Here is a 17,197-nt window from a genome sequence, read left to right as displayed (position 1 = left end):
ACGACTCAGCGATATCCTATTATATTTCTGTCCGAGATGCAGGGACTTCTCTCACCGTGCCTGGCTAGAGACATTAGTGGAGACCATCACAACAGTCTGGCGTGTGGTCCTGTGTCGTGGGTAAACACTGTCCTACCACCAGAGCCCCCATGCAGTAGCAGTCTGTGGTGGCACAGGAAGACAAAGGCCTGGTTTGCTGGTGGCACAGGAAGACAAAGGCCTGGTTTGCTGGTGGCACGACGAAGACAAAGGCCTGGTTCGCTGGTGGCACAGGAAGACAAAGGCCTTGTTCGCTGGTGGCACAGGAAGACAAAGGCCTGGTTCGCTGGTGGCACAGGAAGGAAGAGTGGGAGGTGTTATTTATAGAAATAGATGACTAACACCCAGCAGGGGAGTTTCACAGTTTTACAGTGCCATCAGCATTATGTTCTTTAAGAGTTAAAAGTAGTTCCTTTCTCAAGTTTTTTACCGAGAGTCAAGCACTTCCTCTTTTCCTCTTGCATTAAATTAGAGAGTGCAAGAGAGTGATGTCAATCAACTTGACACTGACAGGTTATATTAAAATGGTTATGATATAATGATGAGAACTTACCTGGCATGGTGTGTGACAGCGACTCCTCTAAATGAATTAACAACTTGAGGCAGAGGTAAAAGTGATAAATGGTATTAAAAGTGTCAAAGTGATAGATCAGGTCCTGCACCACTGGCAGAGAGGACTTGGCAGAAAATGCACTGGTTTCCCCTAAAATGAAACTCCAATATGTTGATGATACTGTAGTCCGACAGTCCAGCGAGTCCAGCAGTAGTAACTGTCCCAGTAGTAATCAAATTTTTTTTACAGCCATTTCGATTGGCTTTACAGCCTTTTCGATATTTGTAAATGCACTATGAGAGTTTATCTAAAGCCAGGGAGTGTGACCTCAAGCTGGTAGCTACACAAATACATCTGATGTTTTTAGACCAAGAGCAAATCAGAGAGAGTCTATTTGAGTTCTTGGTCATGTGTCACTGGTCATTTGACTAAAATGAAAACCTGCAGGGTTTAAGCAGGACCTTCAACAACTGTACTCTAGAGTCTGCAGTAGTCCAACCCCTGGAACTAAGTGCATAGTACTATGTACAGGTGCATTCCATTCACTGTACAACCGTTGGTCAATTTTCATGATATACAAATTAATGGTACTATGGACAACAACACTGATGTTGAAACTTGATGGAAAACAACATTAAATAAAAATACCAATCAATTGTAAAAAAGTTAACTTTATTGATAACAATAAGGTACATTATCAACAGCCCTCCATTGTCTTTCAGAGAAGGAATTAAACTTCCTTCAAAACACACAAAACAACTAACTACAATCAACTAAGTCAACAAATGATTTCCTGTATTGGTAAAGAATAAGCAGTAACACTTCTTCAGTTACAGTTACATAAAAGATTTTAATTACATGTGCTGAAAGTTAAAGGAGAACAAAAATGGCATATATCACACAGCAAAAAAGCAGCAGCGCTTTTATATGCATTCTTCATTAGCATTTACAGCACAAGTGACATGGTGGAATATGCTGGTTTTCCAGTTTGGTATCAACCCCAGCTATCAATTTCTATTCTTATCTGTATTGCATCAGAAATAAAGTAATCATACATACAAATCTTAAACAAGTATAACTTAAAAATAACCACTTCTCAGTATAAATGTTGTTTTGTAAATAAACATGCACAATGCATTTTTTTTTTTTACATTTCTGTTTATTTACCATGTGCATTTATGGTATCTTTCCTCACATAAACACTAACGAGTGGCTTGCACCCCAAGCAATTAACTTACTAGAAGACAAAACGTGATGCAGCTAAAAGTTCAGCTTGAAACCAATCCTCATCCCAAATAGTACCCTACACATTCTTTTCATATCCACCAAAATAATCCCTTTCTCTAAAGCACTTTTTCCATTATACCTTAATCTATACAAACATTTCTAAATCCTTCTATTAAAATGTTATCCAATTAATAAGTACATGAGTGTGCCATGTTGTAAAATTATCCTTTGTGTGCATGGTTTGTTTTGATTAGTGTAACTACAGACTCGCCTGGGTTATATTTTAAAACAAGCGCTGACATTTGATGAAAAGAGAGATCCTACTGCCAATCAGAATTTAATAGACGTGGAGACAGTTAAAGTAAAACAAATATGAAAGCTATGTGCAATGTAAACACAGACAAATGTCAAATGTAGTTGTGGATACCAGCTAGGCCTACTAAAGTATGAAATTAAAATGAAATGAAAAGTGATGAAAAATCAGCATGTTGAAAGACAATTGTTTGGTACTGCACAATATACAATGAAAATGATCGATACATCTTCGATGCAAAAAACATGTATTCAAGTTGTAAATCTAAGTGTCTTTACACAGCTAGATAAGGCAAAAAAAAAATACATATAACTAACATTCTCCAAAAGTTAAATTCTAAATGAAAGACAAATGAAAAAATATATATAGATTTTATTGTATTTTTTGCCCACTGACGTCTCCAGCAGACAGTTGATACCTGCTGATGGAAGAAGGTGTTTCTTTGCTAAAGGTGAGGTTCCTCTATGATGATCTGATCGAAGTTAGGAGGACCTGAGCAAGTTGCTCATCACTGGAATCAGAGGAAGCACAGAAATAATGGTTATGTTACGTTAACAAAACAAAAAAACAATACATTGGAATTTAAAAGAACTTAAAACCCTTATCAGCAGACCTTTTCCGAGCGTTCCTTTGCCCTAATCTGTAGGAAAGAAGCAAGAAGCAAGATCCACCCAGAGAAAAGGCAGGAAAACAGAAGAGGAATACTAGATGGAGATAGTAGGTAGGCAGTATTTAGGAAGGTAGTAGATAGTGTAGGTAGTATATTGGAGTAGTGGGTAGTATATTGTAGGAGAGGGAGAGGGACTAGTGAGATCGTGTAATAACTAGTGCTTACATTGGGGACCAGACTGAGCTCCACGTGCGTTCTTTCCACTTTCTGGGTCTACACCTGAATGAAGAAATACATAAGCATTTACATCGAAGAACATGTTATGTGCCACAGACAACTTTATAGTGGGACCTCTAGACCCTTGTATCTTGCCCTGAGACATGGTTGTAGACTTGTATTAGATGCCATACAGGGATCTACAGCCAGGGCAACCTTGTATCCACTACTACACATAATGTACTGTACATATCCCAATCCCATTCACTCACCTCCCTGAATCTTGAAACACAGTTTCTTCTTCTGGTAGGCAAAGTAGCTGGAGGCAGCACCAAGGAGGGCCACTCCTATTGCACTCACTACGCCAGCGATCTGACCAGATCCAGCTTCTACATCTACACAACAAAAAGATCCATTGTCGTTGTTGTTCAGTTGATAAGGTTACGCTAGATGTTTTCTCTCTGACTGATTCTTATTAACCTTCCTGCTGTGTTCCGGTCGAATTGGACTGATTTACAAGTTTTCTCTCTGAAAATTGTAGTTCATTTAATCTGATTGTCATAAGGTTCCATGACTTTGTCCACACAGGGCATCTGAATACACAAAATACATTTTGATGATTTTTGATGTTTTATTTAACTTTTGTACAGCTGTGGTGTTCCCGGTCAAAAATGACTGGTCATTGGAAATGAATGGGTGAGACTACAATTACTGTATAAAATTGAGTTCAGGCACATGCCCATTCATCAGATGGACACACTTCCTTTCCCAGACCCCCAAATGCATGTGTGTTTGAGCAAACACACACACACACACACACACACACACACACACACACACACACACACACACACACACACACACACACACACACACACACACACACACACACACACACACACACACACACACACACACACACACACCTCACTCCCATTCTTGGCTTCCATGGCAACCCCCACAGGAACCTTTCCCCAATAGCATCTTTCCCAACAGCAACCACACCTGTTGGCATTCTTACAAACAATCGCAACATTGTTTCAATAATATATAGAACTTTTTTTGCAGCTCTGGTATATAAAGCTTTTTTGAAGCCTTGCTCACAATTCATTCTGTGGCAGCACAATGACCAAACGATATACTGCATGTGAGGCTATTGATCATATCTTTTATCATGACACTGGTGAGGAGGAGAGAGTCCTTGTTAAACTTTGACACAAATTAGTCTGTGATAAATAACACAATATGTTTCATCTGAGTATTAATCCATAATTAATCTGTAAATAATCCATACATTATGCTTTTTTTACTCATAAACGAGTTGTATGAGCTCAGGTCAATGAGGCCTACAGGCCATTAATAGCAAATAGAAGTTCAAACCTTGTAATGTTCACAAGAACTTAAGTTGAAAAAAGATCTAACACAACATTAGGTGATAATATATGTATTATTATGGATTTATAATCAGCTATAATGGGGCGGTAATTTTGGACCAGGAACACAGAATGAATTAACATGACACAGGAGGGTTAAAGTCTATTAAAGAAAGTGTGTGTGAGTGAGGCTATTATTCATGTTGCATAACTTGCCTTTTTTTTTTCAAAAACATAAGGCTCTAGTCTAGTTGCACACCAATGGAAAACATTTTGGAACTATACCATAATTCCACCAGGTGGTGGTCGAGAGCCTTTTCATGATGGCATCTGGTTGTAATGTGCTGGCAAAGTATTTCTGGGTAGAAAATAGTGCAACAACAGAACACTATGGGGTCTGAAACACAAATATTCCAGTTTCTCTTTAAAAACATCTTTAAACTATCTCGACAAAAAAACATGAAACCTCAGAGAAAGCCACAACGCAGTTGTGAAGGACATAACGCGAACCCAACTCCAAGGACACAGAAAGTAACAAACAAAGAAATACACAATGGGATTAAAGTGAACAAACACTTGAACTTTTGATGAATAAACCTTACATACAAGTAAAGACTGTTTTTTCCCATAGAGAACCACTGTGAGTAATAGTGCATTGAAACAGGGTGGTGCCCAGAGTAAAAACTGGATGACACCCCAACAAACGGTGACTTACTGCTGGAGAATGCAACCTACCGCCTCTGGCTACAATCGTACAGTTCAGTCCAATAACCTTCACTCACAGTCACACATGCAAGCTATATTCTTCAAGAGCCGGGTGCATGGATTCCATCAACAGAAACCATGCTATGTGTTATACCAGAACACCATAAATCAGAACACCGTTCAGTAGGCTTTATTAACATCTGAAGGAATACAACAACAGACAAAGAGACGACAATAGCAATGTGTTGATAACTAACCTCTCTGCTGTAACACGCACAAGAAAAAGAGGTAGTACTTCTAACATGGTAAGACGCGTTGTAATGGAAACAATATTTTGTATTTGAATGCAAGTGGCCAAGGAAACATACCCCAATGAAAAAGACATCCTTCAACCTTACAGGAACATTCACCGTGATACATAAATCATTTGTAAACGCACAAGATTGTATAACCTCTTCTGGCTTAGCAAATATATCCTTCAGCATTTCAGAATAAGTAATTCATGTAGTCAATATTGGAAGATGAGAGAACTGCATGTAAGTTTGTTCTAGAACACATTAGCACAAAAAAGTGTTGGATCTTTCAACCGAGTGCTGTGAAGTTTGGCTATGCTAGGAATGTGTGCCGACTAGGCCTCTGTGAGGGGCTGTTAGGACTAGGCTACAAAAGCCTTAGTAAGTAACAGGCTTAGGGTACAGTAATGACGGGCATGTAATGACAGGATGCGACACAGGAAAAACATTTAAACAAAGACCTTCCCAAGAGTGTCAGACATCTGTTTTACATCTGGACTATGACCCATAATTGTCCAAATTTGTAAACATAGAATGCTTCTCTAGCCTTTTTACATCTTCATTATTTTTGCATTAATTGACATGTCATCTGGAAAGACTATCACACAAGAAGGAACACACATATGAAACAACTACATGCAATGCATAAGAATGCCTCAAAAACCATACTAACCGTGGAAAATGTGGTTTCCACTGGCAAGTGGCCAAATATGCAGCCAAAAAACGGAGGGGCCAATAAAATAACCTTGATAATATCCGGAACCACTGTCTTTAGGCTTATAGCTGTAACATTTTACAAAACAGAATCCCATAAGCTCAACACACAGGGATGATTCAGAAACTGTGACTTCAGAAAGTAAAGAGAAGGGTGGGGTGTCAGAGGGGATGAGAGCACACCCACTCCTTAAGGGATAAAACCTCTGAACTTTGTACTAACCCTAGCTTTAACCCAGTGAAAACTGGAGCCTACACTCAGAAAAAAAGGATCTCTCTAGAACCTAAAAGAGTTATTTGGCTGTCCTATAGGAGAATCCCGTTTGGTTCCAAGTAGAACCAAAGAGAGTTCTACATGGAACCCAAAAGGGTTATCCTATAGGGACAGCTGAATAAACCGTTTGGAACCATTTTTTCTAAGTGTACAAACCATTGCTTTGTAAGATCAGCCCTGAGAGGTGTTTTAAAGCACCTCAAACTTTTAACACCACGTAAACACCTAATCAGAACACTCCCTCATATCTGAGCACCAATCAGAACATAGCTGGATAGATGACTTCCTGATTCCTGAATGTCACTGGAGGCTCATTCATTGGCCCACATCCAAAAGCTCCATGACCTTCTCTAACAGAGGCAACACTGCTTGCTTTATGTTGGATATCCAAACATGGACACCCTCTGGCATGTTAGCATCTAGCATCTTCAGGAATTGGCCCCACAGTAGGTCTAGATCTGCAACGACACAGAATCGTACCTGGGTTTTAGGCTATGGCCAATAGTGTGCACCCAATCAAGCCAATCAGAGTTAATTCCCCTTTGTATCCCAAACCAATAGTTCCCAATGTTCCCATAAAGCTTACTGTACTTATTTACCCAGAAGTTAAACTATATTTCTTGCTACTTAGGAAAATATTGCAATCCTCAAGCCTCCACTTGCACTATTTGATGAGGGAATCCTCAAAGCATGTTTCAACACATTTAGTTTGATAGACCTCATCCGCTCAGCGCAGCCCTTTCATTTGTTACATTATTATTGTGTGCTGTGTTTGGATTGAAACAGGAAGTATAAAACAACATAATCCGACCGTGAGGAGCACACACTAAAACCAGGGAAACAATCAGCCAACTTCCTCTGAGAGAGAAAACGGATATGACTATAAAAGCACAGAGCTTAGTCCCTCAAGAGGTGTGGGAAGAATTCTTTGTCACTGAGAATCTTCATACTGCAGGCCTTTGACACCATTGTAAAGATGAGTGGTAAGAGTTAAATGAAAGGACTGGGTGTGGGTACAGTGGGCGAATACAGACTCTAAAGATTCCACCTAAATCTGGTGCGAAATAGCCAGAGAAATAGCCGTTCAACTTGACAAACGGCACCCCATATAATTCCCCCTCTGAGACGCTTGATAATTAACATTATTTATTGTGGAAATAAATGGATTGATTGTTTTACCTTGAGGTTGATCTGCAGGAGCACCACCTCCTCCTGAACAGGGAAAAAGTAAGCGAGAAAGTAAGCAATAAATCCATGTTTGTGTACTTTGATTTTTCAGTATTACTGTTTTGAATCAGTTTTACTAGCAGCATGCAAGAACTTCAGACAAACTTCAGGCGAACCGAAAGTGCTATAATGGCCTACCATTGGGATCTGAGGGAGCTGGGTCAGCGGCACGTGCTATATATATATTGTTTTTTAAAACAGAGCGAAGTGAGATGCACTTCTACTCCCTCTTAGAATCTGTAGTATATACTTCTAGACATACTGTACATATGTCACGACTTCCGCCGAAGTTGGTGCCTCTCCTTGTTCGGGCGGTGTTCGGCGGCCGACGTCACCGGCTTTCTAGCCTCCACCGATCTACATTTCTTTTTCCATTTGTTTTGTCTGTATTGTACACACCTGGTTCCCATTTCGTTTGAATTATTTCCCTATTTAACCCTCTGGAGCCATCATGGTTTTGTGCGTGTTTATTGTTGTCAGTTGTCTCGTTTATGTGATTCTGGATTTTCGTTCTCCTTGTTGGAGGATTATTTTGGAGTAAAGTTACTATTATTACTCATCTCTGTGTCCTGCGCCTGACTCCGCCTTACCCACATCACCTAGACTCTGACAACATAGAAGTAGCTAGAGAGGCCTGTGTGTGCTATTTACATGTATGTGCAAATGTTCATGAAGACTTCAGAGATTTATTGCATAAAGACTTCATAGACTTGGTCAAATATTTCCAGATTCCTTTCAACATGTCGTCTTTAGCTTTCTAAAGCTCTCGTCCAAAGGGGCTCTAGTCATTAACTGTGAGGGCTGAAATCTTTCCCTTACACCAAGTTAGATGACAGTTCATTTCAGTTTGTTTCCAGCTCCTCTGGACTCTCCACAGTATCATGCAGGATAGCATCAGACTAACAGGCATATGGCACTAATTACATTGGTAACCATGAGGGGTTTTTCTCTTCCCTATTTCTGCTTTTTTCTCTCTTTTGTAAAGAACAAGTAATTACTTCCATTCTACGTGACTAAGAGGAAAAAGAGAAAGGAAATGCGTATACAGTTTTAAGACAGAACGGTTGTTTTAGTCCACAGGGAATTTAGCACTGCAATTAATTTTAATATGGCAACAATGGATCATTTCTGTCGGGTCCCCAGCCTCCCCGACATACTCTATTGTGCGTATTTTGACGTATGCTAGTCTGAGTAGAAACTACTCTCCCTCAACAGTAAGATTGCAGGCCTATTGTTGGAAGTCAAACCCATTAACTAATTTGTTTGAACAACACCCTTTGTCTTGCCTGTGCCACTGCTTCTAAACTTATTTCATAACAGAAATTCAACAATAAAAGCCCTAAATGTCCTACCTCCTCCTCCACCTCCCTTGCCGGGATCAGGCTTGTAGTCACCGTTATCGCTCACATCAAACAGGTCTTTGTCTCCGAAGGACCCGCCACCTTCCAGATGAAAACAGTATAGCAACAGTGAGTCAGTAACAATTATCATTGTTTTCCTGAGAGTCCATAATAACAATACACAGTAGCACACACATAGTATATGATCATCAAACTGAGGAAATAAATTAATATATCCAATGCTTAGTACCGGTGCCTCCATCTTTAGGTGGAACAACAGCTGGTTTACCCGGTACAGGATCTATGGATGATAGACATTACAGAACAAGGAAGAGGAGTGGGAAGTTATATTACATTATAACACGTTATCATAACATTATAATATGTTTTCACACTGGGAAGCATGCCACTAGTGCCTCATACCATTTCCTCCGACATTAGATGTGAAAATATCAGTGCCTACAATCACTTAAGCTCTTAAGTGAAAGTGACAGTGTGGTTTAGCAGGTTTTGAAAGCTCAAGAGGCCCAGCTTCTTATCAAGAGAAGTGAGAGTGTGAGAGTCACTGGACGCAAAGCAGAGGGAATCTCCTTTACATACCCAGCCATCACCATGTCTCAAGACATCTCAAGACGTCTCAAGACAAAAGGTGATTGCTGGGTATGTAAAGGCTGCTGAGGAAAAGCTTAATCATAGATAACAGTGGGTATGATTCATCACAAGCCCGGTTGATTGCTTGATTGAATTATTGATTAATTGTTTGTTTGTTTGTTTGATTGGGTTAAGTAAACAGGGAGGGAGGGACAAAGAGAGAATCCCCAATATAGACCTGCACCAAATAGAAAGACTTCTTCCCTAGACTGAGAACCTAACAATGACTTTGACTTTACCTGGACCCAAGGCATCAGACAGGTCAAAACCCATCCCATCTATGAAGAGAAAATATAACAGAAAACATTCTATGATTGTATCATTTACAATGGATGACATCTCGCATCTTGAGGTCAATACTAGGTTTGCTTTAGGAATCAGAACCAGGGCCTAAAATTAACTGTTTGGTCTGCAGCCACTGTGACAGGTACTCGCCACTCAGATTTTTTACCAGCCAAAACATTTTTTTTTTTTTTTTTTTAATTACAAGTGATGGGTGTTACTTCAGCTGGTTGAGTTAATTTACTTACCATCAGCTGGTTTTTTGGGATCTACTGGTGCGGGAGCAGGACGGCCAGGTTTGGGATCTGGAAAGGGCATCAAGTATATCAACTATAAGAGCATTGTATTCCACATTGGGAAAATGATTGGACAAATGATTGGACAACATATTTAGTCAAGAACACATTAAATAAACACATTGACGTATCCATAAAATCTAAATCATCTGAGAACAGAAAGAAAATCTTAGTTGAAATACATGAGCTATCCATTCATTTGACATTTGTCGGCCATAGATGCCTTTCTAGTTCCACCTTCTTTAGGAGGGATCCCAGCTGGTTTCTCAGACTCTTAGAAGAGGAAAGGTGAATCAAGGAAAATCAATTAAAAAAGCCTCAACATTAAACCATAATTCCCAGGATTTTCACCTTTGAGTTTGACCATTTTAAAGCCAGGAAAGGAAAACTTAGAAATATAGCATAATAAGATAAGGTGATCCAGGCTGGGATTTGCTGAAAGGGATGGGTGTTTAATTTAGCCAGTTATTACTGGTTGAATATAACTGAATACCATAACAGTATAACTATACAATTTGATGGAGTTATAAATCTATCACCCAAACTTGATGAACCCTTAAAGCAAATCAGTAAAAAGAAATCCGACACAAGGAATGATCCAATCTTATTATCCCAGCACCAACGAGCTGATGAGAGACTTAACACAGCTACCTGTTGAATGGGAAGTGTAACCAAATGTAAGTCTGATATATAGAAAAGTTCAAGAGTAAAACCAACACCAACTTAGACAAAGAGGGAGCCATCTACACCTATTATTGTGTCACTTTACCTTCTGGACCAAGAGCATCGAATAGATCTAATCCTCCTCCTGGAGATGAAGAAATGTAATAACATTTATTTATGCTTATAGCATGATTATAACACTGTCAACACAGAAGAATCTGGTCATGCAGAGGGGTATTTGAAGAAGTGTGACAACACAAAGATAATCCTTGCATAGATTTGATAAGAGTCCCTTCAGGGGCTGGGCCACCCTACAGTCACATGCTGTGCTCATATTCTGTTTCTTTAAAGTGGTTCATGATGTGGTTCATGTTGAGTCATATGAGTTGTGACTAATGAGTTGTCTATCTTCCCTTGCTAGTGACTTCTTGTTGACTTCCAGAGTTTGTTTCATCCCACAGTCAGTGTTATATTATGTGACAGGGTTCCCTACCTGGACTGGGATCCTTTGCAGGTTTCTTTGGCTGTTTTGGAATAGCAGTTGCCTTAGGTTTATCTATACAAAGAGAGAGAGGTTTTTTTTGCCTTTCATAAAATCATTAATCACATTTCATCTATAAATCTATAAGGCTGGAAATGTTAACAAAAAAAATATCTGTACTATAATAACAGGATCATCATGTGTTATGAGTATTAAGAATTAAAATGGTCATTTCTAATCATATATAAAAGATTTTCAGAAGGCCTACATTATATTTGGACATGAAATCCTGTTCAGTAATAACTAATTAACCAATTTGCATTATGCAAAATGCATTCAACTGGATCAGAGCCAGACAGCGCTGTGAGCAGTGCTACAAATAGGCAGAGGAGGAAGACGTACCATCTGAACATGGTGAGGAACAGCCATTACACCTGTTTCATCAATATGAACTACATCTACAGTTGGCTTACCTATCAACAGACATAAAAAAAAAAGATAAAGAAACTTACCAAAATCTAAGGCATCAGCTAGATCAAAGTCTGTGGGACAAAAATGAAATACTATTGGTCAGCCAGAATGTCCAAGACAACGCCAACACACCCACAACACTGGCTGTCTACGCATCTTAGTTAGCACCACTTTCTACTCAACTAACTCAACTAGCTGTTTTAACTGTGTGCTAAAAAGGTTCCATGGAACCACCAGTTGCTATGTGCATGACTGATATTGTGACAGTGTTTGTGCTACTTAACAGCAGGTTGGACATCCTGTATTGGTTGCCTGGCGAGGTTTTGTTATGAAGGAACTGGCCTTGCCTGGCATGCAGTCAGTTGCCACTACAGTCAGTTTCAGTTTGAAGGTTTGAATGACTCATAGGCAGCTGAAACCGGAGAGCTGTCTCCTTGAACACTCTACTTTCTCTACTCTGCCTTGGCTGTAGTTAAACCTTTAGGAATTAACCAGGCTAAGACTGAACTAGCACACTAACTAATTAACTAATTACCTAATTAGCCAACCCACTTAAAATAGAGGCCTCCCAGTTTTGTGTACTGCGTCTGAACCCCTCGACTGTATAGGAATAAGGTCTCAAGTGAAACTGAGCAGAAAAGTCAGATAGTTGCTTCTTACACTGTAAAACCAAGTGTTTAGGATCTGAACACATATCTAAACTAACACTTTTCTGAGACACTTTTTAACACGCATCAAGGCATTTAGAATTTAAATGAAAACACATCACAGTGTTTAGATTGTAACCAACAGGACATGTTTATTCATTGTAACACTTTTTAACCACATGAACACGTTTATTCAGCACAAGGCGTTTAGGTTTTAAAAACTAAACACTGGGGGTGTTGCTTTAACACTGTAGGGAGTAAAGCTGTATTTTCATATTTCCCAGCATGACTCCCAAGTGAATGTGAGCAATGCCAACCCATGACTGTGTTTGTTAGTGACAGAGACATCGTTGTTGCAATAAATTCAGTCCAAGTGACTACTTAAATTGATCTGTAACCCTTTAGGACCACATATTGTACATTGAGTGTATAAACATTGGGAACATCTGCTCTTTCCATGACATAAACTGACCAGGTGAAAGCTATGATCTGTTATTGATGTCACTTGTTCACTTCAATCAGTGTAGATGAAAGGGAGGAGTATGGTTAAAGGGTTTTAAGCCTTCAAACAATTGAGACATGGATTGTGTATGTGTGCCTTTCAGAGGTTGAATAGGCAAGACAAAATATTAAGGTGCCTTTGAACGGGGTATGGTAGTAGGTGAACTGCAACACTGCTGGGTTTTTGACGCTCAACAGTTTCCCGTGTGTATCAAGAATGGTCCACCACCTAAAGGACATCCAGCCAACTTGACACAACTGTGGGAAGCATTGGAGTCAACATGGGCCAGCATCCCTGTAGAATGCTTTCGAGACCTCGTAGAGTCCATGCCCCAACAAATTTAGGCTGTTCTGAGGGCAAAAGGGAGTGCAACTCAATAGTAGGAAGGTGCTCCTAATGTTTTGTACACTCAGTGTACATTTAATAAGGCCTCGACATTGTAGTCTGAAAATCTTGGCTTATGTGCCACATCAGACCATAAGCAGGATGCTGGTTTATGATGTAATTAGTAATTCCTATCAGACTCCAGCCAGAGGGAGGACATCCAAGAATTTGAAAATTGTATCACCCACAACCTGAAGTCAGAATGACTGCTATGGTGAATGACTTGGCAAACAAGACAACCTGAACCAGTGGTTCCCAACCAGGGGTACTAGGAGCCCCAGGGTTACTTGACCTAGCCACAAGGGTACTTGAGAATACCCATGAGACTATAGACCTACTAATAAAATACCCATGAGGGGTTAAATCAGGCCAGAGCAAATTCTGTTGTGGTACACTAAATGCAATAGTTTGGAAACCACTGACCTAAACCATCTAAACTAAAACATCCATCTTAGTAACGGGTGCAATAAGTCCAACCCCTCACAGATTGGATTATTTTTTTGTTTTATTAAGTTATTTATCTTTGTATAGTATAACATCAATTAATCAATCAATGTGTATGAGGAAACATAGATTTTAAAACAAACGATTCTAAAAATCAACCTGCAACAAAGCATGCTGGGAAATATGATAATGAGGGCCCCTCCCATGTCTTTTTCACTCTGAGAGAGTTATCAGAAATGAACTCAACACAGCCAAGTAATAACAACACCATGCGATTGAAAAGATTTCTTGAATCAAATGTCCTGTCCAGTAAGGTGACAGACATTCCTAACACTGATCTGAATAAGGCATGGGAAGTCACATACATTTCTAATGACTAAATGCACTCTAATCAGGATGATGGGAAAGTAAACAGTAGTGTTTAAAAACTGAATACTTAAGAGATATATGCGTTCTCCTGGTTGGAAACTGACTGGAAAAAGCTGACTATCATGTTTAATCTTGCAATCTAAATGCCTTTGATTAAGATAATAACCTTTATTGGCTAATCTAAATGCCTAATGTTTAAGTTTTAAACACTGACATTTGGGTTATAAACATGTCACATGTTTCATGGTTTTACAGTGTACTTTCAGAAGAAAGACCAACAAGCTATTAACTGTATCAACTAACTAAATATAACCCACTTGTACTAATTATTTCACTGTGTGCTGGACACTTGAGGTAATGATGGGGTAGTATAAAACAGTCAGTTCAGTCTGGCTTTTAAATCTAGACATCACATTTGTCATCATGAAGACAGCGTGCCCATCTGGGTATGCCTGTTGTCAACTCTAGCCAATCCTGGAGCAGCCTCACACAACTAGCAAATGTATTGCCAACTAAGTTTGTTGGAGCTACTTTTTATCTGTATATTTTTCAACTGACACACAAGTACAGAGAGCCTACAAAAAAAACAAGGTTGGCTGAGCGGGCCTTGGCTTGAAAGTGTCTTGAAAGAAGAAAAACTTCAGCGAGAGAGTTGTTAGTATGCAGTACAGGGAACTGTGTTCTGCAAACCTCCCTTACCTTTCAGTAATTCAATCCTGTTAGAAAACAAAACACTCTCTCTGTGCCTTTCAGACTTGCTTTTCAAAGTTGTGCCCAGTCGTGCCAGTTAGCATTGCATGCACATGTGCTTCCCTATGAGCCAAAGACACTACCCTGATTATAAAGGGCAGACTAGACACACCCTTGAGTCATACACTACCACACTAAGATGCGTCAGAACTCTTCTGAGAGCATGGATTATAAAACTGTACAAGAAGTACACAAGTGTTGTAGTAGTCTACACGTTTGTAACAGTGTTATACTGCCTTGCTGTTAAAAACGTCTTCAGGATCAGTAGGTCCCCTGTGGGACGGTTGAGCTAACATAGGCTAATGCAATTAGCATGAGGTTGTAAGTAACAAGACGATTTCCCAGGACATAGACATATCTGATATTGGCAGAAAGCTTAAATTCTTGTTGATCTAACTGCACTGTCCAGTTTACAGTAGCTATTACAGTGAAAGAATACCATACTATTGTTTGAGGAGAGTGCACAGTTTTGAACATGAAAAGTTCTTAATAAACAAATTAGGCACATTTGGGCAGTCTTGATACAACATTTTTAACAGAAATGCAATGGTTCATTGGATCAGTCTAAAACTTTGCACATACACTGCTGCCACTTAGTTGCCAAAATCTTAATTGCACCTGGGCTGGAATAATACATTATGGCCTTTCTCTTGCATTTCAAAGATGATGGTACAGAAAAACTACAAAGAAAACAGTTGTTTTTTTCTTTGCATGATCTTTTACCAAATCTAATGTGTTATATATTCTCCTACATTCCTTTCACATTTCCACAAACTTCAAAGTGTTTCCTTTCAAATGGAACCAAGAAAATACATATCCTTGCTTCAGGGCCTGAGCTACAGGCAGTTAGATTTGGGTATGTCATTTTAGTCGAAAATGTGCCCTAACCCAAATAGACATAACACATAGGGGAGACGCAGACATGGAATTTCCCAGTCTATTTTCTTGCCTAAATCTATAAACGTATTACTACTACTTGTAGGCCAATCTTGTGTGTACCTTGTCCAACGGATGGTCCTAAGCAAGACGTATAACTTTAAATAGGCCTACGTTACCATCAACAGAACAACAAAAACAACAAGTAAACAACAACAATAATAGCAATGATCATCATTATCGTCATATTATTATCATTATCATAATAGCTATTCATAATAGGCCTAATAATGGCTTAGTTATGTATCCTGGGTGGACAAAAAAAAACCTTACCTTGTGTTTTCGTCCCTATAGCAAGGGTTACAAGCAAGGCAATCCATAAGCAAGATTTCATGTCTGCTGAATAGGAAAGAAAACAAAAGTTTTCCTGAATTATCCGATGCTGGATCGATATGACTATTTTAACGAATTCCTTGCTCAGAGTTCTTTGTCAAAATAAATCGGTAACTTTAGGGTGTGTCAACGTGCGGTGCTGTCCCCTTCCTGTTGCCTACCAGTACTCGAGTGTTCTCCAGTTACAGAGAGGCAGTCAACTGTCCAACAGAATGAAAGAGCAGTCAGGGTGGGTGTGCTGTGGTAACTTCATAAAATAAAGGCGTTACCCTGGCCGCGCATCAGGTCACAAGCTGAGAGAAGCGAGGGGCAGAAGCCTAAATTTACATTGCTGTTGTTGCCTATCACCATCAACTGATTGAAAATTAATGTAATATCCTTACTCAAACGGTATATGAACTGTCTCTATTCAAGGGAAATTATTATTTTATCAGCATATGCGTATAGGCTACACAAAGGCTATTTTGCATCAATGTCATGTTTATGATGTAAAATAATAGAACACTACGTTAAATTATTTCCCAAATACTCCTCAGCAGATCCAAATGTGTGGTACTCCCATAACACATTGGCTATTTGAACGGGGCGATTGTGCCATCTAGCGAGATGTCATGGTTTTCACTTTAATTTGTAACGTGCCTTTCCATACTGTGCGGTGTGCGTAAAAGCGAAGGAAATGTGGCAACTGGCCATGGTGAAAATGGTCATGCGAAATAATGTAATTGGTAGCTATACTACAAACTCTCATCTTGTAAAATAGTGTGCAGTAGGCTATGGCCTAATCGATGCAATGCATAGTCTATTATAGGAAAATGACCAACATCGAATAACAGAGCACGATATTGAAATAATATTTCCAAAATTATTTCCAAAATTATAATAATGAGATTTGAAATCGTCTCTGTTTATCAACATCTGAGGATTATGGAATCATGGTCAGTGTTGTCTATATATAATGATTTATAATCATATTTGTGTTGCTTCAGTGAATGTTGAGGTCTCTAAAGACAAATGTGTAGGCCAGTGGATGCCAGCGAGTCTGACTCTTCAAGTTGGCACGCATCAATGCAGATTCCAAGGAGGACTAGTTCGGGTGCTGTAGAG

The 17,197-nt window shown here is 39.3% G+C and overlaps 1 protein-coding gene across 6 annotated transcripts; it reads right to left on the bottom strand.

Annotated features, from left to right (window-relative positions):
- Positions 1 to 1,245: 1,245 nt before the first annotated feature.
- LOC100846959 (CD99 molecule) lies at positions 1,246 to 16,440 on the bottom strand. 6 transcript variants are annotated; one of them, XM_014149910.2, is made up of 13 exons: positions 16,255 to 16,436; positions 16,034 to 16,099; positions 11,770 to 11,799; positions 11,270 to 11,332; positions 10,883 to 10,921; positions 10,066 to 10,122; positions 9,775 to 9,813; positions 9,135 to 9,185; positions 8,897 to 8,986; positions 7,497 to 7,529; positions 3,231 to 3,353; positions 2,968 to 3,021; positions 1,246 to 2,643 (listed from the first exon to the last, which is right to left on the bottom strand). In XM_014149910.2, exons 2-13 carry the CDS (start codon positions 16,092 to 16,094, stop codon positions 2,615 to 2,617), a joined length of 669 nt encoding a protein of 222 aa, XP_014005385.1. In that variant the 5' UTR covers positions 16,095 to 16,099; positions 16,255 to 16,436; the 3' UTR covers positions 1,246 to 2,614.
- Between the last annotated feature and the right edge of the window lie 757 nt (positions 16,441 to 17,197).

The sequence above is a fragment of the Salmo salar genome, chromosome ssa16 (genome assembly GCF_905237065.1).
Source record: "Salmo salar chromosome ssa16, Ssal_v3.1, whole genome shotgun sequence".
NCBI lineage: Eukaryota > Metazoa > Chordata > Actinopteri > Salmoniformes > Salmonidae > Salmo > Salmo salar.
Note: the sequence above shows the minus strand (reverse complement) of the source record. Positions and strands in the feature narration are given on the sequence as shown.